This window comes from Staurois parvus, unplaced genomic scaffold, assembly GCF_062004578.1.
Source record: "Staurois parvus isolate SC_StPar_1 unplaced genomic scaffold, SC_StPar_1.0 ptg000562l, whole genome shotgun sequence".
NCBI classification, from domain to species: domain Eukaryota; kingdom Metazoa; phylum Chordata; class Amphibia; order Anura; family Ranidae; genus Staurois; species Staurois parvus.
Window position 1 is genome coordinate 5,844,381 of NW_028318358.1, and position 23,378 is coordinate 5,867,758.

General features: G+C 40.7%; 1 protein-coding gene across 2 annotated transcripts in view; it reads left to right on the forward strand.

Annotated features, from left to right (window-relative positions):
• Positions 1-22,069, forward strand: part of NFE2 (nuclear factor, erythroid 2) — a 37,061-nt gene extending 14,992 nt beyond the window's left edge. For both annotated transcript variants that reach the window (XM_089691410.1, XM_089691411.1), the window contains exons 2-3: positions 14,120-14,293; positions 20,657-22,069. In XM_089691410.1, the coding sequence (XP_089547536.1) occupies positions 14,249-14,293; positions 20,657-21,700 (1,089 nt within the window). In that variant the 5' untranslated portion in view covers positions 14,120-14,248 and the 3' untranslated portion in view covers positions 21,701-22,069. The remainder of the gene's footprint in view (positions 1-14,119; positions 14,294-20,656) is intronic.
• Positions 22,070-23,378: the final 1,309 nt, after the last annotated feature.

Sequence of the window (23,378 nt, forward strand, 5' to 3'; positions counted from 1 at the left end):
AGACAGCGTGTGGAAGAATGGGCCAAAATCACACCTGAGCAATGCATAGGACTAGTTTCTCCATACAGGAGGCATCTTGAAGCTGTCATTACCAACAAAGGATATTGTACGAAGTATTAAATACATTTCAGTTAGCGTGTTCAATACTTTTTCCCTGTGTCATTCCATTTTATTACACATAACTTAATTTCTGAACTTATTTGTTTTGGCCTCTTTGTATGTATAGATTGCATGGGTTGTTACCGATATGCGGTGAAAATTTCATGCCAATACCACATTTACAAAAATATTTACCTAGAAAAATGGAGACGTGTTCAATACTTATTTTACCTGCTATATTTGGCATTTACATTTTGGAGCAAATGATAATCAAAGATAACATTAATTCGGTATAGGAATGCTAAAATTATTCAATCTATATGTAGACCAAGGGGCATAGGTACTGAAAAGTGGAACATTTTAAAACTAAAATTGATGACCATATGAGCTAGATATTTGCTTTTGTTTTTTGATCTAAACCAGATAATTGAGACATGGTCTTTAACCCCTTACTGCTGCCCCCTGACGGCCCTATAAATAGGCTTTAGTGTGCAGGAGATGGTGCTTCTTGGCCTTCGTAGTCACATAATTAGGAGCCTATCCTGTTGCCTCCCAATCAGAAGCCTTGATCAAGAGTTGTGGGTCTCAGCACACACATCTCATTTACACATTTCTGTTGATTAAGAGTAGAAGAAATGAACATCCTTTTATTGTACTCATATACAAATGTAAAGATAGATACAATGTGAAATATGTTGACCTGGAAAAACACGTGGCAGAAAAAGAACTTAGCGTAGATGGAATACTTAAAGCTAGTTCGGAGAACCAAGTACTTATTTTAGGAATGGAAAGATGTAATGGGGCTGGTTTACTAAAGGCAAATAGAATGTTCACCTTGCAAGGGAAGATGCACTTTGCAAGGGAATTTTCTGCAGAGCTTGTGAATGAGGTAAAGCTCTGCTGACATCTTGCATGTGATTGGGTAGTCTTTACAAAGTGACATTTCACCACATTCACTAAACTCTGGGACAAGTTCATTTGCAAAGTGCAACTACCTTTGCCAAGCGAACAGGCGATTTGCCTTTAATAAGTCAACCACAATATATTCTATCATATGGATGAAAGATCTGTCTGTGTTTGACTGATACAATTTAGTACAATGGTTCTCTGTATGAGGGGATAACCGATACCACACACCACTAGCTCAAGAGGTGGAGAGGTACGTGAACAGCCTCAGCCTTGAGCTCCTCCTGAGCCACTCTTCTGATGCATTTTTCCCCACCCATCGAGGCTTAGTCACAGAGGTGAAGAAGTGGAGCAAGACAATTCTATTTATACATCATTAAAACATAAGATTAACCTTTTGCTGACCGCCTAATTTAGATTTATGGCAGCAGTGCTGCTGCTCTGTGTTGGATCGCATACCTAGTATGCTGGCCTGGCTTTGCTGTGATTCGTTACAGCACAAACCGATCATCTAGTCCCGGCCAATGATTAACCACTGGGACCCACTGATTGGCTCAGTGTTTAACCACTTCCCGACCACCCTATAGCAGATATACTGCTACAGGGCGGCACGGGTGTGCAAAATCATGTATATATATGTGATGTTGCATTTCCAGGTAGGGGGCGCACACCCTACTCACACAGCCATTATCGGCCATGGCTGTAAATCACCAGGTCCAAGCCGGTGGTTACTTGCCGATGCCCGGTGATTGCTGAGCATCTCTGATGAAGAGGAGAACTGTTTGTAAACAAAACAGTTCTCCTCCCTCTCAGCTCATGCACACTGCGTTGGATGGCTGTGCACAGCACAGCCATGCAAAGCAGTATGATTACAGTGAAGCACACAAACACAATTTACAATGAAACAGCACAAAGTTAACCCTTTGATCGCCTCTCTTGTTAACCCCTTCCTGCTCAGTGCCATTAGTACAGTGTCAGTGTTTTTTTCTTTAGCATTGATCACTGTATTGGTGTCACTGGGGATGTCAGTGACACCATGTCAACTCCCCCCAGTGTCAGAATGCCTGCCACAGTCTCGCAGTCCTGCTAGAAGTCAATGAACACTGCTATTACTAGTAAAAATAAAAAATAAAAAAATTCCAGTATCTATACCGCCATTTGTAAATGCTATAACTTTCACGTAAACCAATTAATTTACATGTATTGGGATTTTGTTTCAGCTAAGACATGTAGCAGAATACATTTTGGCCTAAATTTATGATGAAATTTGATTTTTGAAATTTTTTTACTGGACATGCTTAATAGCAAAAATTCAAAAATATGTTTTTTTTTCTCAAAATTTTATAGTGCAAAAAATTTAAACCACACAGGCGATCAAATACCACTGAAAGAAAGCTCAATTTGTGGGAAAAAAAGGACGTAAATTTCATTGGGGTGCAGTGTTGCATGAACGCACAATTGTCAGTTGAAGTAATGCAGCGCCGTAACGCAAAAAATGGCCTGGTCAGGAAGGGGGTAAATCCTCTGGAGGGCGAGCGGTTAATGGAACAGAGCTCAGACCTTCCTTCAGATATGCATTTTATACCATGTATATTTCATCCTCATATTCATTGCAGTATGTGTTGTTTATTTTATGCATCATGGGCTAGCTACCGTATTATAGATACACCTACATGGTTTATCATACAGGGCTGTGGATGCAAAGCCACACATGTGGATGCAAAGCCACACATGTTTATAGGTGTTTTCTCTCCTTCTTGTGATTCACTTTGTGGGCGTACCTCGGTGAGTCCCACTCGTTTGGTATGTCTTGAAGGGGGGTGTATTTCAGTTCTATTATTGTATTGATTGCCTTATAAATGCAAGAGCAGTAGGTGTAATATTTTAGCTCTGAAGAATGGAGTGTGTCTCCCGAAACGCGTCAGTTACCACATCAAGGATCTCCCACTATCTGGGACTGTTACCACTGGCTCTTTGTCTCTGTTTTTATGTCTCCTTTGGTTTGCGAATATGCACTTTTATGCATTATAATAAATTTGCCAGTTAGTGTATCCCCCCCCCCCCCCCCAGCCAGCGTCAGCTAGTGTCAGATTGCCTGCTATAAGTTGTTGATTACCACCATTACTAGTATAAAAAAAATTCCAGTAAATATACCATATTTTGTAGACGCTATAACTTTCATGCAAACTAAAGCCATGTAGCAGAATACATTTTGGCCTAAATGTATGAATAAATTAGATTTTTTTTTATCAGATATGTTTTATAGCAGAAAGTAAAAAAATATTGTTGTTTTTGTCAAGATTTTCTGTCTTTTAGAGTTTATATAATGAAAAATCAAAACCCCAGTGGTGATCAAATACCACCAAAAGAAAGCTCTATTTGTGTGAAAAAAATGATATAAATGTCATTTAGGTACAGTGTTTAATTGCTAGTTAAAGTAGCACACTGCAGAATAGCAAAAAATTGCCTGGTCATGAAGGGGGTAAAACTTTCAAGAGGGCAAGTGGTTAATTGTGAAAGCAACACATACAAATAGTGCTGAAAACGTTTTTAAAGCGATAGCTGCCTTTCCAACAATGATATAACCAGAATATGATGGCAATTTCTAAATGCAAATAAATAAATAAAATTAAAATTAAAAAAGCAATTTTAACAATTGGAATAATTAATTTAATATTTTCCATCATAATAAGAGTCTTGCTAAAGGCAGAGACTGGGCTATAGTGTTAAAACCCTGCAATGTTAGATCCCTATAAATTACCCATTTCCTCTGTGAATAATGTGCTATTTACAAAAATGAAGAATGAGAAGTAAACAAGGGATATAATATATGATGTATAAATTGATGGAGTTATGTATAATATTTGACTCTATGCATTTGGCTACTTAAACTGTGAGGCTGAATTTGAATGACAAGATAAATTGGTCAGATTAAAAATATGTTACATTGTAAATGACATGTGTCATTGACACAGGGCAGCACAGTGACTAAATGGTTAGCACTTCCGCCTGGCAGTACTAGGGTTGTTGGTTCGAAACCCAGCCGTGACACCTTCTACCTGGAGTTTCCATGTTCTCCCTGTGCCTGCGTGGGTTTCCTCTGGGTACTCCAGTTTCATCCCACACTCCAAAGACATGCTGGTAGGTTAATTGGCTCCTGTCTAAATTGGCCCTAGCATGTGTATGTATGAAAGTGAGTTAGGGACCTTAGATTGTACACCCCTTGAGGGTTAAGGACTGATGTGAATGTACAATATATATGTAAAGCGCTGCATAAATTGACAGCGCTATATAAGTACCTGAAATAAATGTGTAAATAATGTCAAAACTAGAAGTAATAGTAATAAAATTGAATATTTCTGAGAAGTAAATAGAGTCAAGGAAGGTGTCAGAGATCCTCAAAAAAGAGGTGGTAGATTTGAGCATAAAGTGTTGCTTGTGCAATCAGAAAAAACAAATCAAGAGAGAATAGATTCCCTATGAAAAATGTTTTCAGAACTAGGGTAGTGAAAATATATATGGTGCAGACCAGAATACAAAGCCTGATGCCTTAAATGTGATAGGTGAAGTAATGCACAAACGTGCTAGAGGAGTATATAAGTGATTTACCAAAAATATATATGCAGGTATGCTAAGGGTCCAAATGCTGCCAAATAAAACAAGTGTGAGCACAATGTGCCAGTGGTAAAGATCTTAAATTCCCCTTCTAATTGGTATGCAAGAGAGTTTGTACTGGCGTGAACATAGCAGCACTACAAGTGGTTATGGAATATTTCTCTGTAGTTTCGAATGGTATGCAATCTCAGATGAGCACATAATAATGATTATATTCTACTGAAGATTTTTGTTTCAAGTTTGATTATTTCAGGTCAGTTTTCTACACGGTAAGACTTCTTTTTGCCAAGTATTGTCATGGTTGTGCATAACCTGCTACTGCATGCCACTGCCTGGGGTTATGTAGAATATAATCTGATATTTCCAGTAATGTTGCAATTGTTTTGGTATCTAGTAAACTGGTCAGTCTGAAACTAGAATAGGAAATGGAGCAATTAACCACAGAAGTGTAATGTCTATTGCAATAAAGTAGTAAGATGAAGCACAAATAAATAACATCAGAGAGGTCACTTTTATAACCGCAGACATTCCGATTTGTACAAAAAGGCAAAGTTGAAAGCAATGATGCTGTGTAAAGTACCATAACCCACAGTATCCAGCAAGCTAACTTTAGTTATGCCCAGAAAGCAGGAACAAGCAATCAGCCTGTAGAGTCTAAAAACTGCCATTCTGCATACATACTCCAGGTCAGTGACTCACCAGGTAGTGAAGCCATGATCAGGATGACTGTTACACAAATTGCACTTTAACCCCTGGTCACTGTAAAATAGCACGTTACTGGCACGTTCCCCAGGATGTCTATAAAAAATGTTCTTTTCACAAAGGCACCACCCTTCAGAGATCATGGTAATATCCAGGTGGACTGCACATTGCTACAGAGGGGCCATAAGCATAGCTCCCAGCTGCCCCCAATTTCGATGGAACTGTCCCTCATTTGGAACAAAGTCCCTCTGTCCCTAGTTCCTCCTCATTTGTCCCTCATTTTGGTCTGATCTATATAGTTGTATATTATAATGGAACCAGACCCCGACTGCACTAGGGTATTTCCGTTAAACTCCCGCTTCCCTGTCCGAACACAGATCCACAGACACCACTCCAAGTAAAATCAGGAAATAGACTGCTTTATTTTAACACAGACACAAGATATAAACATTTAAGGGAACAACCCACCTCCCTGCATAAGGACACAGGGCGGGGCAAACCAAATCTAGCAGGAAAGAGACACATCAGCAGACACATCCCACCAAGCCAATACACAAACACATACATCCCATAATAGTTTGCTCCCAAGCAAGATACACAATAGAACAATGGGATGCACCACTGGGCAGTAAACAATGAATAACCCCCACACCCCACCTATACATGTCTACACAATATCAGGACATTCCACCCTGTACCCCTAACAGGCAAAGGGTGACTTACACATAGGAGGAATATGGGGAGCTGAGACAGGGGTCTCCCCACCCCTCCAAAGTGAGCTGTGTTCTATGGGCCCGCCATCCAAAGTCACTCCCGTCAAATATATAAAATGCACTATTTATCTATTAAAAAGTGTTTTACAATGCTAAACCTTCCATCTAATTTCTAATTTGCTGCATTTGTAAATTTCAACAGCCAATATAAAGGAATAGTAGTGTTAAAAAAAAAGCACTTGTGGGTTTAACCAATAATTCTCCTTTAAGGGGGCATGGCAGGGGGTGTCCTATGCCTGCATGCTTGCTATTAGGTGTCCCATCTCAGAAATTTGGGAGGTAAGGTTTGACCAGTAACCAAAACTGAGTGGTTACCAATCAATGGCACACTGTTATGGCAGGCTAGTGAAAAGATGAAAAAAAAAAAACATTAACTGTGATAGTGGCCGTAGGTATGTTTTCTATTAATGGTGCCCCTTCTTTGTTTAATGTAGAAGTGATCTGGATATTTGTATAGACACTTGGTCACTTCTACATGGTAGTGAGGAGGTGGTCACATTGTCACCTGCCTCTGTGTGAGCCTGGGACACTTTTAAAGGCTAGCAAGTAGATGAACACAAAAGTGTTCAGCTCTAAGCATTTCAGGTTCCACATTTAGGGCTATCAATTTAGCTTAACTCTGAAATGATGAACTGTAATTGCTTTTTAATGTGTTTGCTTATTAAGTTTTAGATATTTTGGTTTATTGGTGTTTAGCATGCAATTTGAGCATAGGAATAGTTATGTATTGAGTCAACACACTCCCATCTATTTACCCAGTTCATACTTTTTTTACATTAGTTTCCCATCTGTGGTACTGCCAGTTTGACTTTAAAGTAATATTAAACCTTCATTTTTTCAGAGCACTTTCAGCAGCTGATAACACTTGTTGAGTATGCAGCTTTTTTATTTTTTAATCCTTGCCTATGTTCCAGTTTAAGCTGGAACCATGACTGCTCTTCTAGGTTTCCTGTTTCAGGGTGGCTCCATTCTCTTGCAGCATCCTATGAAGCCACCGTTGCATGTGCCTCCCTACACTGTACACATTAACACACAGTGCTATAGTCCAGGATGGCACTCCTCCATGAGTGTAGCACCAGAGGTCACAGGGGTCACAATTGCGACCCTGTCCATAATCCAGGGGACTGTTATGGGGCAAGCAAAATCCAGGTCAGAATGCAATGTCAGCAGCCAGATCTTTTGGTGCCATTTTCAAGTCCTGAGCAGAGATCTGGAGAGTAGAGGAGGGAGGACGGGGTGAGGCCAGCCCTGGACAGGAAAGTGTCAGTGCTGAAAAGCAGGCAGGGACCTACACTGAGCTGTCACAGGACTGAGCGAGTAGGAGAAGGACTGTCCAGGAGCTGGCACCACTGTCATCGGTGACATAAGACACTGGTCAGATTCGTGCACACAGACAGACAACACTTGCTGACACTCACACAAAAATCCCCCCAAAAATTCTGAGGGTCTTCAGGCTCCAGGGGCTTTAGACTTTTCTGTGTCAGTTTGAGCAAGATGAGCAGAGGGTGGGCTGGGTTGGGAATCTGTCATTATCAGCATGGGGGAAGGAGGGGGAGAATATGTCATTACCAGGAAGTGGGGGGCTCCTGAAGGAGGAGGTCATCTGTCATAACCAGAAGGATGTTGGGAAGGCATGTGTCATTACCATGAAGGCGGTGTCACCTTTCCCCAATATCTTGCACCTCCACATCACTGCAGCCTGGCCATGAGAGAGGTAGCTGGGTGTTGTTTATTAATGTATAAAAGAAAGGTGCTTTTTTTTAAATTAAAAAAAAAGGTGTGATATCCCCAGTGGCACACTCTCTTATCAGCTCCCCAACCAGCCCAGTACAGACCCCCCTCCAGCCTTGCTCAGCCCTGCATGTGCACACAAGGTGGGGGCAGGCAGGCCACACTCTGAGCTGCCGGGTGAAAGCGGTGGGCTTGTATGTGAATCTAGAAGTCAGAGGCCTACTGAGTTTCCTCTTTTACATTAAAGCCCACCACTTTCACCTGGCAGCTCAGAGTGTGGCCTGCCTGCCCCCACCTTGTATGCACATGTAGCAGGAGAGAGAGACAGTCACCATACAGCTACCATATCTTGGCACATGGTGGGAGTATCTTGGCGCACAGTGGAAGGTAGTAGGGGGCCCCAGGTAAACTTTTCCATCAGGGTCCACAAGCTTCAAGCTATGCTTTTGCACTCCTCCCTTTGACATATTAACAGACTGATTGGAGGCTGCACTGTCTGGTGTTAACTGGAAGTTCAGTGTTGGGGTGAGAATTTTAACAAAACGTTTACTAGGGAGTGTTTATTTCATTGTGCTCAATGTTTTAAGCTACAAAACAATGAAGGTTTAATACAACTTCAACCAAACATTTGAATCTGGAGTTTTTTGTACCCTTAAAGTGGTTCTAAAGTCAAGAAATTTTTTATTCTAATGCATTTCCTGCATTAAGGTAACAAAAATTCTCACAACTTGCTCCCCCCCTAAAAATGTACCTCTCTCGATCCAGCGCTGTGCCTGTCTGCAGCAGTGCTGCTCTCTCTTCCTCTCCTCACTGAACTCACTGAGAGAAGCAGGATCCATTAGCATTCAAATCCTGAGCTAGGCTGTGTGTGTCTATGGACACACTCAGCCCAGCTCAGGAGCGAGCTTGCACGTGTTCCCCTCAGCCCACAGCTTGCTGAAAGGGTATTCAGAGACGAGGCGGAATGGAGAGCAGAGAACCCCCTCAAAGTAGGTAAGTGGCTATTCTCAATATCATTGCATTGCAAATAAGTCTAAAGAGCATACAGATCATTCTAGCACAGTGGTTCTTAACCTTGTTGGAGGTACTGAACCCCACCAGTTTCATATGCGCATTCACCGAACCCTTCTTAATTGGAAAAATAAAATATGATTTTTAAAATTCAAAACATAGGTATATATTTATACATAGGTGCACAAAATGAACAAAACCGTTAAGAACAAAGAACAAAACCATTAAAACATGATTTTCACACAAAAACAAAAACATAATAATGAATATTTACTGCACGAATCATATGAGTCGGGTGTGGGTCTTCACCTCTGCCGAACCCGCGAGACTGACTCACTGAACCCCTGGGGTTCGATCGAACCCAGGTTAAGAACCACTGTTCTAGCATGTTCATCGATGTAGCCCTGCGGTCCGTATTGGGGTGTGATCGGTGGGATCATTCTGATGGGATACTGATGGATGATCACCTTGTCTCCACTTGTTGACATATCCGTCTCACAACCATCTTCCTTTGCTTTCCTCTCTTCCTTCAATATCTTTACATCTGGTGTCTCCCTTCCCCCTTTTCCTCCCCCCCCCCTTTTTTTTTTTCTCTCTCCTTTTCTCTTTTTCCTCTCTGTCTGAGTGTACTCTCATGGTTTTATGGAATAATCTCATTATTGTTGAATATCGCCTGTCTGGGGATGCCCCCCCTGTATCTATGTGTGGATTCATCTTCCTTCATCCCCATGGATCATACTGATACCTATGTTCTTGTTTTTTTTGCCCATTCCATTGACGATGTTCTTACTATTTTCTTGCTATGTATTGTTTAATTTGATACAAAATCTAATAAAGACAAATTTGCCTTTAAAGAGTATACAGAGACTTCATAACCACTTTAATTATATCTCCAACCCAAGGTATTCCTTAATTTTACACTTAATACTAAAAACATCTGCTACTGTTAGATTGAGTTTTGCTCAGTGTCTGGTATATATTAATTTGTACTTTGTACACTTGAAGTTTCACAGTTTTTCCAATAATATTGCTCATAATTGTGATAAAATGCGTGTGCACTGGATTCTCTGTAAAAGGCACCTAGGACAACCGAGCACCAAAGAATGTGAAAGTACATGTTCTTAGTACACAACACCAAAAGGAGTGAATGTTCTTGATAATATGTTATCTAGTCAGTGCAGCACAAGGAAGGGAGGGAGGAAACAGCAATGGCTATAGAAGGGAAACTATGGACGGTAATGCTATCTCTGAGGACACTAAAACAATGGACATAGTTTTTTCCTCAGCATTCAGCAACATTTCTCAACATCAATGGTATCTCCGAGCATAATATAAGTTTCCTTAATAGGGTTTACAAATATTTAACAACCATATGTCTTTATATTAGTCCTCATCCTCTACTGCCAGCTCAAATATAGGTTACCTGGCCAGGGCAGCTACACTCTGAACTCTTTATAAAACCAGGGGTCTTTTCTCCATCAAAGTGACTCTGTAGCAAAAATACATTTGTAAAATTAAGTCCTTCTCAAAAGGAAGTTGCAACTGTAATGAAGGGAAACTGCTATTCAAAGAATCTTCAGAATCCAACCCTTCCAGGAGTGTCAATTACCTGGTCCCTTGCTGAACACAAAGGTTCAATCTACCATTACCCCCATCACTCCTGAAGTGACACATACTGACTGGTGAGACCATAGAGAGTACAGACTTTCCCTATTCTGAAAAGGCTTTTCACAAGATTTTGGAATTTTCTGTGGGAATTTGTGCCCATCCACCCCTAATGTGAATTTGTGAGGGCAGGTACTGATGTTAGACGAGAAGACCTGGCTCACAGCTGGCATTACAATTCACTCAATAAATACTCAGTAGTCCAAATTCGGTACAGGTTACATGAGTTCTTTCACACTGTAAAGATAAAACCATACCTTAATGGACCTGGATATGCATTATTAAATTTGTTCTAAAGGCTCAAGGTTTTTTACCTTCATGTAATCTATGTATCAACGTAAAAAACCTTCTATGTGCAGAGCCCCCCCAGCCCTCCCCCAATCCTTACTCATGTCCCATCCAATGCAGCGACATTCTTGACAGCCGCTGCTCTCTGGGGACTCTTCCTCCTCATCGGCTGAGACAGCAGCAGGAGCCCATTGGCTCCCGCTGCTTTCAATCACATCCAGTGAGCCAATGAGGATAGAGTGGGGGGACGAGCCATGCCATGTGTCTTATGGATGCATAGAGCAGCGGCTAGGGGAAGAGCACACAGCGGTTCCCCCAGGGTGAGCAGCTTTCCCTGGGGGCACTGCTAGAGGGGGAGGAGCCAAGAGCACCAGACGGGACCTGAAAAGAAGTGGATCAGGGCTTCTCTGTGCAAAATCACTACACAGAGCAGGTAAGTATAGATATGTTTGTTATTTTTAAAAAAAACAACAACAAAGCTTTAGTGTCACTTTAAGCTTCATACACTCTTTCCTGCACTATTTCTCACCTCTCTTTTCTAACAATGACATTCCTCTGACTTCCTCTTAGGGTGCACTCACACTAGCACAATGAACCAGGCACGGTTCAGCTCCTTGGGCCTGCTCGTTTGTGTATGTGTGTGTTCAGAACTGTGCACAGGACCACTTGGAACAGGAAGTCCCAGACGCGATTGTCTTCTGATCTGGTACAGTTAGCTGCAGTATAAGTGCAAGCCATTTACAGTCCACTTCACAGAGAACTGTGTACTGAAATAGGGATTGCTGGCCTGGTTAGCAGGGGAGTGTGTCCAGGAACACTTGCAAGCATTCCCAGGAGCATTTTCTTACAATCCGGTGTGAGTGCAAACCAGCAGGGAAGTAGGTAGTGGGCACAGGTGAACCTTGGCAGGATTCACAGTTCTAGTGTGAGCCCACCTTTTATCTGGCCATACAGGAATCCGTTTTTTTTTTTTTCTTGTTTAATTAGTGGGTAGAACAAAAAAAGCTGACCCGATTCCCCCATCCACACACCACCGACGGCCTTCGATCTCAAACGCTCCTGCGTCAATTCCGGTTCCAGTTCGCGTCAATTCCGGTCGCCGCACAGCCTCGCCTTGGCGCGTTTCATCCCTTCCTACTTATTCATAAGGGACTGGAATTGACGTTAGCCAGAAGTGATGCGGGAGCATCTGAGATCAAAGGCTGGCGGTGGTGAGAGCACTTTTCCGGCTTTCCTCTCACAGAAAGCTTATACAAATAACATCTTTGGGCTTTACTATATATTTGCATTTTGTAAGTAGCACTTTACTGTGGCAATAAAATTGTTTAAATGGTACTACACCATGTGGGGTTCTCAAGTTTTTTATCTTCTATATGGTCTAATGTGAGTGGAGTATTGGAAGGAGGATTTTTTGCCTTGGAGATTGGGAACAGTAATCCTAGGATTCCAGTGCTGCAAGTTGAAGGGAAAATCATTTGATCTAACCCTTGGGAAATTATTAACCAAAGCTCAGTGTGCCAACCATAAGAGTGTGAGGCAACACAGCATATATATCATTTATATATATGTATAATATATATATACATATATATTATATATGTATATATATATTATACATATATATAATTTATATATTATATATAATATATATAATTTATTTTTTGCACAGCTTTTTCACATGGTGATTATTTGATGGACTGAATTATTTGTTTTTTCTTGAAATAACATGAATTATCTATGATTTTTTTCACATGGTGATTACTTGATGGACTGAATTATTTGGACTTTTATTTTTTAATTATTTTTATTTAGTTTATTATTCAGTTTATATTATCAACATTAATAACATTAATAATAGTATTATGTATTTATTATTTACATATGATTATATTTTTTGTGAGGATTTTTACACTGATAACACTGTTCAACAAATTTTTATTTTTTGCCAGTTTTGGAAACAAAAGGATCCATTTCTTAATGAATTTCACATTCTGAGTTCAAATATAACAATGAAATTTGTCAATTGGCTCTAGTTTTTCTGTAAACGGAAAGTTTTCTACTATAGGCGTAATGACTAATAATGCACAATAATTATATAGATAGATGTCTTTCCACAAATATAAAGCAAGTGATATTGACTACATAACAAAGCCTAAATGGCATAATATATTGCATAGGATTACCAAGAAAAATTATAGCCATAAGCTAAGTTGAATCATTTTAATACTTAGGATTCTCACTAGTTTTGTCTTCAGTTTGTGTCGGTTTTGCTTCTCTTGGCTTTTCTCTTGTATTCGAGGAAAGGGCTATCTCTTACAACTGCACGTGACTACACGCTTCAGGTTCTTCCTCACTGGACTCAACCACGAAGGATTCTGGTGCTTTGGGAATTGGTAGCCCCTCTCCATGAGGAACTGGACGTATTGCCGATGGAATATTTGGATAGTGCACAGATAACTTTTTCTTCTTATTTAGCCCTTTTACAATTGGAGGCACCATACAAAAGTAACAATTACTAACATGATCTGTTGGCTCTCTCCAAATCATTGGCACAGCGAAAGGCATAGATGCCTTTTTTCCATTCAACCATTGCTCCAGTGCCGTCCCACAAGAATTGCAGCATATATGTGGTGCCCAGCTCTTGTCCTGGTCTCCTATCTTGCAGCCAAAATACAAGTTGTAGGCTTTCTTAATCATTCCTGTTATCCTCCTTTTTTGTGAGATAAAAGTTATTTCACCGCAGATATAGCAGAAATTATCTGCTTTATTCACACAAGTTCGAGGCATTACTGAGTAGCCTATATAAGCATAAAACAAAATGTAAAGACGCTGTCCAACTACAATCAGCTACAGATACTGCAGCTTTTATGCAGTGAAGTGATGCAATTAAAGGCTAATATTGCATCATCTCAGTATACATGCAATTTTCTATTGGTCACCAGTATCAATTGCGCAATATGCAGCTGAAGTTGCATCATCATTTTGAATGGCTTACGTCATTAGATGGGTGAATATATCATGGAAACTAGAGCCAATCAACATTTTTTAGGGTCATCTTCGTTTTCAGCACCCCAAAATTATGTCAGATTAGCTAATTTTATGCCCAAAACATTTTACCTGTTGAACAGTTTGATGCATGCGCCACCGGATTATTTTTTCTTTGAAAAATATTTTTTTGCACATTTATCCATGTGTGGCCACCTTTAGAAAGTAAAAGAAAAATGTTAGGTTCAGCTAGCACAGGCATTAACTAACTTTATGATGATGGGCTCTTAAGTGTTCTTTCTCAGCATAATTATAATAAAAACTCACTTTTTTTTTCTTCAAAGGCACAGCAAATCAAGAAATATTGTGAACTTTCCTGGTTGTTTAATGTTACTATGTTCGGTGCCCTCTACATGAAATGCAAATCTGAAACACTTTTTCCATAAGTGGGAGAACAGTGCACTTAAGGAGACATGGATCTTACTTGGCAAGAGATCATGTCTATTACTGAACTACAGGTAAGTGCAAATGATAGGGCTACCCAAAAATATATTTTAGTTTTGGGTAGATAACAGACTAGCAAAACCAGCTTATTATATAGTTCAGTCTGTAAATACAGCTGAAGCTCGAAAAATTTGAATATCGTGCAAAAGTTCATTTATTTCAGTAGTGCAACTTAAAAGGTGAAACTAATATATGAGATAGACTCATTACATGCAAAGCAAGATAGTTCAAGCTGTGATTTGTCATAATCGTGATGATTATGGATTACAGCTCATGAAAACCCCAAATCCACAATCTCAGAAAATGAGAATATTACATGCAATCAATAAAACATGGATTGTACATAGAACAATATCCAACCTCTGAGAAGTATAAGCATGCATATGTACTTAGTATTTGGTTTGGGCCCCTTTTGCAGAAATTAATGCGGCGTGGCAAGGAAGCTATCAGCCTGTGGCACTGCTGAGCTGTTATGGAAGACCAGGATGCTTCAATAGCGGCCTTCAGCTCTTCTGCATTGTTCGGTCTCGTGTCTCTCATCTTTCTCTTGGCAATGCCACATAGATTCTCTATGGGGTTCAGGTCAGGTTAGTTTGCTGGCCAATCAAGCACAGTAATCCCACGGTCATTGAACCGGGTTTTGGTGCTTTTGGCAGTGTGGGCAGGTGCCAAGTCCTGCTGGAAAATGAAGTCAGCATCCCCATAAAGCTTGTCTGCGGAAGGAAGCATGAAGTGCTCCAAAATCTCCTGGTAGACAGCTGCGTTGACCTTGGAGTTAATGAAACACAGTGGACTGACACCAACAGATGACATGGCTCCCCAAATCAATAGAAGATGAAAGAAAGAGCGCACAAACCTTGCGCATTACCTCAATAAATAGTGACTCATTTTATTATTAAGGAAATATACTCACAAAGTGATGGTATAACAGGCATAAGTAACCATAATCCAAACAGGGTTACAGGTAAATCCAAAAGGGGGGGGAATGAAGGCTAACGCGTTTCGAAGGGTGTTCCCTTCTTCATCAGAGCTGGGTTGAGCAGATAGAGACTTCAGTATGGCAGAGTTCCCATGGCAAGGAGATATTCAGCCACTGAGTGTCAGTGCAAGCATCTTGCAGTGTGTGCCTCTCCATTCTTCCTCCATACTCTGGGTCCTTGGTTTTCAAATGAGATGCAAAAGTTGCTCTCATCAGAAAAGAGGACTTTGGACCACTGAGCAACAGACCAGGTCTGTTTTTCTTTAGCTCAGGTAAGACGCTTCTGACGTTGTTTGTTGTTCAGGAGCGGCTTGTCAAGAGGAATACGACATTTGAAGCCCATGTCCAGGATCCGTGTGTGTGTGGTGGCTCTTGATGCACTGACTCCAGCCTCAGTCCACTCCTTGTGAAAGTCCCCAATACTTTTGAATGGCCTTTTCCTGACAATCCTCTCCAGGCTGCAGTCATCCCTGCTGCTTGTGCACCTTTTTCTTTCACACTTTTCCCTTCCACATAACTTTCTATTAATGTGCTTTGATACAGCACTTTGGGAAAATCCAACTTCTTTTGCAATTACCTTTTGATGCTTTCCCTCCTTATGGAGGGTGTCAATGATGGTTTTCTGCACAACTGTCAGGTCAGCAGTCCTTCCCATGATTGTGATTCCTACTGAACCAGACAGAGACCATTTAAAGGCTCAGGAACCCTTTGCAGGTGTTATGGCTTAATTAGCTGATTAGAGTGGGACACTTTGAGCCGAGAATATTGCACCTTTTCACAATATTCTAATTTTATGAGATTGTGGATTTGGGGTTTTCATGAGCTGTAAGCCATAATCATCACAATTATGACAAATCACGGCTTGAACTATCTTGCTTTGCATGTAATGAGTCTATCTCATATATTAGTTTTACCTTTTAAGTTGCATTACTGAAATAAATGAACACGATATTCAAATTTTTTGAGTTTCACCTGTACATAGAAAATTGGCTTAAATGTCGTATTCAGATATTAGCGATTAATGAATCATACTCTGAATGAACCAAGGTTATTAGTGGTGTACCCCAATGTTCAGTGTTGGGACCCATTACTTTTTAACCTATTTATAAATATAAAGTTTGGACTTAAAAATACTATTTCTATGTTTGCAGATGACATCAAGCTATATGGGTCAATCAGGTGCCTAACCGCTTCCAGACTGCCCTATAGAAGAACTACTGCTACAGGATGGCAGGGCTGCGCAAAATCACACATATATATATGTGATTTTGTATTTCTGGATAGTGCACGCGCCGCCCTACCCGAGCTGCCATTGGCAGCTATAGATGTTGATCACCAGGTCCAGGCTGGCGATTCCCCGCTGGCACCCGGCGATCGCCGAGGAACAGTGACAGGGAAGAGACCTGTGTGTAAACAACACAGGTCTCTGTCCTGCCAGCATTGACATGCTGCTTTGTATTTCTCTGAACAGCAGAGAAATACACAGCAGTATGTTTCCCTAGTAAATCACACACAGCAAAACAGCACACAGTTAAGCCTTTGATCGCCCCAGATGTTAACCCCTTCCTGTCCAGTGTAATTAGTACAGTGTCAGTGCTTTTTATTAGCACTGATCACTGTATTAGTGACATTTGGATGTCAGAAACAGTTAGTCAGTTCCCCCCCAGTGTCAGAATGCCCGCCACAGTCCCACTATAAGTTGGCGCCATTACTAGTATAAAAAAAAATCTCCTACCCAGACATGCAAATCACGTATATATACGTGAGTTTGCGCAGCCCTGCCACCCTGTATCAGTATTTTTGCTATAGGACGGCACCCAACTGGTTAATAAACGACTTGTGAAAAACTGTTGTGTTTTTACTCACATTTTACACTTTTGGGTGAATAAGAACCACACCAGGCCATCAACCACATTCCTTCAATATGGGGGTTGTGCTTTGAGGTAGGGAGGCCCCCCCCAAAGCAGCTTGTCCCCATGTCGATGAGGTCAAGGGCCTCTTCCCCACAACCCTGGGTTCTGGTTGTGGGAGTCTACAGGCGGGGGGCTTACTGGAATCTGGAAGCGCCCTTTTACAAGAGGATCTTAGGCCCCCCACTCCCCATGTGAATAAGTATGGAGTACTCATTCACCAAAAAGTGTAAAAAGTGTAAAACACAACACTTAATAAATTTACCTGAAAGTAAATCCAATGTCAATCACGTCAATGAACACCAACCTAAATAAAAAAACAGCTCAGCACCCGACAGAGGCTCTTGCTGACAGTTCTCGACCCTTTGACAGTTCTTAAATAACCAAGGGGTGGGGCCACCTGATTAAGTCACCAGGTGACCCTTCCCCCTTGAGTCATCATCGACCAGGGCATTCTGGTTGATTAAGTAACGAGGGTGCAGGGTCCGAGCCTTAGCTTATTTAGGAATTGTCAGATGGCAGCGTTCATCATGATTGACGTTGGATCTACATTGGGAGACAATTTTCTTTTAGTTATATAAATAAAGGACTTGTCAAAAGCTGTTGTTGTGTTTTTACTATCTTTACACTTTTTTGGTGAATGAGTAGGGGTACTATGTACCCCATTCACAGAGGAGGGCCAGGATCTGGGGGCCCCCTTGTGAAAGGGGGCTTCCAAATTCCGATAAGACACTCCCCGCACCCCACAACCCCCATCTTCAGAGCATGTGGCCGGGGGGGTGCTAGCTCGTCCCCCCCTTTTCCAGAACATCCGAACTGAATGCTCAAATAAGGGTCTGGTAAAGATTTTGGGGGTGGGCCCCCACATCATTTTTTTTTATAATTTTGGCATGGGGTTCCCTTTAAAACCTGAAGGGACTGGTATGGATGGGGGGGCATGCAGTTTTTCTTCAAATTTTTGAATTGCTGGCTTTTTTTTTTTTACATTCAGCTGTCAGTGGGGAACCCTGCAGACAGCTGATAAGTCATTGGTTGTTAAGGACATGGTGGGTGGCTTGCCAGTCCACTCTTTAGCAACCAGCAATTATTTACACAGAATTCGGATCGGTCGAGCAATTTTCAGCCGATTCTAATTCTTAAAGAGGATTACTTGTAGCTGATGTTCTCATTGGCCACAGGCAAAGTTGCCTTGCATGAAAGTGGCTTCAAAGTCACATCAAGTCACCTGGCAAAGTCACACCATAAGTTGTGCGACTTTCAGGTTGCAGTAGTCTGAACCGACACTAAGGGTTTTTTTTTCCTGTTGATCAACTGTGGGTACATCCTTATTTATATAGAAGTGTTCATCTTATTAATTCTTTTTTTTTTCTATTCGTTGAATTAGTTGACCCGACTAACTATCACCTCCACAACATCTCCAAGATACGCCCATTTTTAACCGAATCTTCTATTTCTCCTATCAGTTCATCCCCACAGTTATTACCTTTTGTACCACCAGCCCCTCCCTCTTAGATTGTAAGCTCCAAGGAGCAGGGCCCTCTTATCCCTCTTGTAGTGAACTGTATCATTGCTGTATTGTCTCCCTTTATATTGTAAAATGCTGAGCAAACTGTTGGCACTATATAAATCCTGTATAATAATAATAATATTTAAGTTATATACCCTTGGCTTTATAACCAATGCAGGGAGACACAGTCAAATATCAGTGATTTCTTGCCACTGAAGAAATTAGCAGGTGATTCAATTCATCTGTGCCTTCTCAGAAATCAAGTATCATTTGGTTAAGTTAGCTTTTAAAGCAAACCTGTCACCATCTCTATGGGTGTTGCTACTATCCAAAACTTCTGGGTTTTACTGGATCATCCCAATAACAAGATGTGGTTATTTATGCGGACCCCCAAGTCCCTACAGAACACAGATGCTGTTAGTCTAGGTGGCTGGGTTATTTTTAACAGTAAAGGTGGCAGTATGATGCTGATATAATGGTGATACTGAAAGCTTGTGAAACACCATTTTAAGAGCTACCAGGAAAGGCAATAAGTTGTGTGTTGGATATCTCTCCACTGTTCCATTTGAATTTAAAGTATGTTTTGATTATTAGCAAGAAGGGTTAGCCGCACACTGGAGGATTGATGAGTATAATAAATATTTATTGATCCATAGGACACATAAAACACCAGGACATATATACAGAACTTGGTAACGGGTTTCACATGATCTTGTGCTTCATCATACGTTATATAACTTAAGCTATAAGCTATACTCATCAATCCTCCGGTGTGCAGCTAACCCTTCTTCCTATTGCATCACGTGTGGTGGAGAGCCAGAGCCTGCACCCGTCTTGGATTGATCCGGATTGTTTGCCTGAGCGGTGATACCTCTGTTCTTTGGATGTTTTGATTACTGTTGGAATGTTAAACACCTTTTACATAAGTGATCATGTACAAGAGCCGTGTTTGCCTGCATGGGATGCATAGGTGTTCTGTGCATCCACGTGAAGGCAGTCTCATTAATGTCAATTCAAACAGCGGCTGTGCCTGCTGCACGGATACAGTTGCTGCTCACAATATGACATCTGTGTGGGTCTGTGTTCCTGAACTCACGCTTTCTGAATTCAGGGACATGCACCCGCATGGATCTCAAATTGGGAGCAGCGGCTGTGTTCGTGCAACTGCTGCATACCAAATGACAAACATGGGACTGCCTGCACGCACATACGCAGAACACCTGTACATCCCATGTCGGCCCTCACACAGGTGTACTATTAAGTATACCCATGTATATAAGGCCTTACATTATTGTTTCATTAGAGGCCCATTGGTTTTGTCTGAATTTAAATGTTATATTTTTAATACTACCTGAGATCTAGCTAAGGTGACTTTCCACCACTTCATGTTCTACTTATGTTATTACCATGCTGGAAGTGAGGAAAATCCTGTAAATGTAACACATACGGCAGTAAAAGGCTGACAAGGGTAGTCTTCCAGTACGCTACAAAAAAAATGTTTTCATTACTGTTCGTGTACCTGCTGATTTTCCATCTTGTTAGGAAAGTTGTCACCAGGACAGGAAGAGAGCGAGTAACCCTTCCCCATTATTGAGAGCAAAACAAATGGCTAAAGGTACACCAAAACTTTAGGTTTGGATAGGGTAGGGAATTGTTTTTCCTGTAAGTACTGTCCCATGAACACAACAAAACGTGAGAGAAAATCTCTCCAAAGTGAGTAAAAATCCCCTGACAGGGGTCATGGCAACAGGGTTCCTACTGAAAGATATACACTCTGTCCATGTGCTGGTGACAATTAAATATTTTTGGATCTTCATTCGGTGATATTAATTACTAGGCCAAACAGTGCATCCCGCAGTTGAGGAAAAGACAGCAATAAAAGTTCAGTTGTTCTTGAATTACTAATACAAGATATCCAATGTCTTGCATGACTGAAACTTTTCACTGAAAAATATTTAATATTCTTTCTTGTCTTATTCAGGGGCTGGATATGCACTCAGATTCTGCATATAATACTGAATATGGATGCCAGCCACCTACAGTGCCGTTTTTTGGATGCAGTCCTGCAATTAACCCAAGAGACAGTATCGTGCCAAATGCAAGCCAGGGCATGTCAAACTTGGATCGACTTTACCTGGACCCCATTTCTCCTCAAGCTCAGCAAGTACCCACTCTTTCTTTGGTTTCTGAATATGGTCCAACATCCTGCACAGGAATGTTCATGTCAAATGTGTCTCAAATGGGTGCCATAAATCACTATGCTTCAAAGCTGGTGCCTACAAGTGGGATGAGTGCACAAGACCATATAGCATTGCCAGAGGCTTGTCTAAATGGTGTCCATTCCCTACACCAGCCCAGTAAAGGCCAAGATGATTTTGAATCAGACTCTGGCTTATCTTTAAACTTCAGTGATGGTGAATCGATTGAAATAGATAACATAGATACACAGAGGCTGCAGTCAGACTTTATGGAAATAATTCCACCACATGTCTATCAAAACCAGTATCATATGACTACAAACCTAACACAGTCTTTTATGGAACACAACCTGTGCGAAACCCAACCCTACATTACATCTCGAACTCAAGAACTGGTCTGCAGTAGGGATGAGAGAAGGGCAGTTGCGATGCAAATTCCATTTCCTATAGAAAGAATCATCAATCTACCTGTGGAGGACTTTAACGAACTTCTGTCACGCTACAAATTAACAGAATCACAGCTGGCTTTGGTCAGGGACATTCGTAGACGTGGGAAGAATAAAGTAGCTGCACAAAATTGCCGCAAGCGCAAGATGGAGAACATTGCTATTTTGGAAACGGAGATAGATCAGTTGAGAACAGAGAGAGAAGGACTGCACAGGGAACGAGAGGAGGTTGAAAGGGTCATGGAAGAAGTGAAGACCAATCTGAAAGTGCTTCAGCAGGAGTTATACGGCATTTTACAAAATCAGGGCAGTCAGTTTTATCAAGAAGATACTTTGTTTAAGCAGACACCAGATGCTAGTATTTCTTTCCCTGCAAATTAGAAATTTGTTTTATAAATCATGTATGTTGTTCTGGATCAAATAATGATAAAATGGCTGCTGAAAACAAGTTCTGTTATAGGCTCCACAAAATTCCAGCAGGTAGTCTATGATGGCTAAAAAAAAAAAAACTATCCTTTTCCTTTTGCATTGTGAAAATTTAAATGACTGTAGATGAACTTTAGTTATGACTAAAATATTGCAAATTATATGCAAGCTAAACTGCCATTGTTTCATATCTGTCTTATTATTTCCTTAAAAAAAGTATATTTTCATTTTCTTTGTGTGTAAGAATGTAACTTTAATACAATTGTTAAAACAAATCATTAATAAATACTATGTAAACTTTTGTCACATACACAAGCATAATCAGTAAGGCAAACTTCCTGCAATGTGCATTACATTATGCCAGTATATCAGGTACTGTAAATATCTTTGATCGATCATTATATTTAAACATAATTATTGGTCTGTCCATCAACTTATTAGATAAGGGATTGGAAGAATCCTGTGCTGAGGAAATATACTGGCACTTACTGCTGAATTCCATATGGCTTCAATAATTTTGTATTACTGAACTGTAAAGGGTATGTAAATCCTAACCCTAAAGTGCTTTGTTATATCTGTACAAAAAAAAAAACAGCTCTTGACCTTATCAGCAATCCAATGACCTGTGTAATTTTCTGTGCATTCTATCTGTGCATTCTCAAGTGTAAAGCTAGCCATACATGGCTCAAACTTTGGAAGATTCCTGAAGAACAGGCCTAAATTCAAGTCGTGGGAGGCCCTGTCTGCAAGACCCAAATCGACAAAAGTCGATTTAAAAATCAGCTGAGCTGGGCAAAAAATTATTGGCCAAATGACTGCATTCAGCAATGCTGGGTCCTGTTCTTTTCAATGTGTATATTAACCTCTTGGAGCTGGCGCCTCCTGGCCCTTTAAGAGTTTCAGAAACCGGGAGGCGAAGCAGGGCTTTTGGGTCATGTGACCGCCGTGATTTGCCATCACGGCAGTCACATGATCGAAAAAGGTCCTGATCGAAAGGGGAGATCGGGACCTTTCCGAGAGTAGCGGACATATGTGCAGGGCGCACACTCTCAGCACATATGTATTTTTTAATTGCACGCAAATATGTGACCGCTCGGCATCAAGGCCCAGACACGGAGAGGCTGCATATTTGTGTGCGATCGGCGTCAAGGGGTTAATGAGGGTTCTAATTAAACATTTAGCAATATTTCCAGTTTTGCTGATGACACAAAATTATGTACAATTAGTAAAAATGAGCAGAATAGTGATGATTTTCACAGGCATCTTAACAAAACAAAAAACTATTTAAATTGAATATTGTGCAGTTGTGCATCTAACCAATGAAACAGCATTACCTCTTGTGCATTAATGTATATGTAAAAACATAACTGAATGACATTTAGTTTACTAAAGCAGTGTGTACCATGAACAACTACCATGTTTTTTTTTCATACATTATTGCATCTCAACCCTTGCCTTGCCATGTGCATTAGCATTGCTGCTTGTAGTTTCTATTGAGAAAACATATGGGATACAGGAACAGTGTTACCACCCCTTAGAAAAAAGTGCTTAAACAAGGACATTTAATTGGCAGGATGGCTGGGTATTATTTTATTGAATACAACAGTTAAAAGTAAAGAAAATGTCTTTTGAA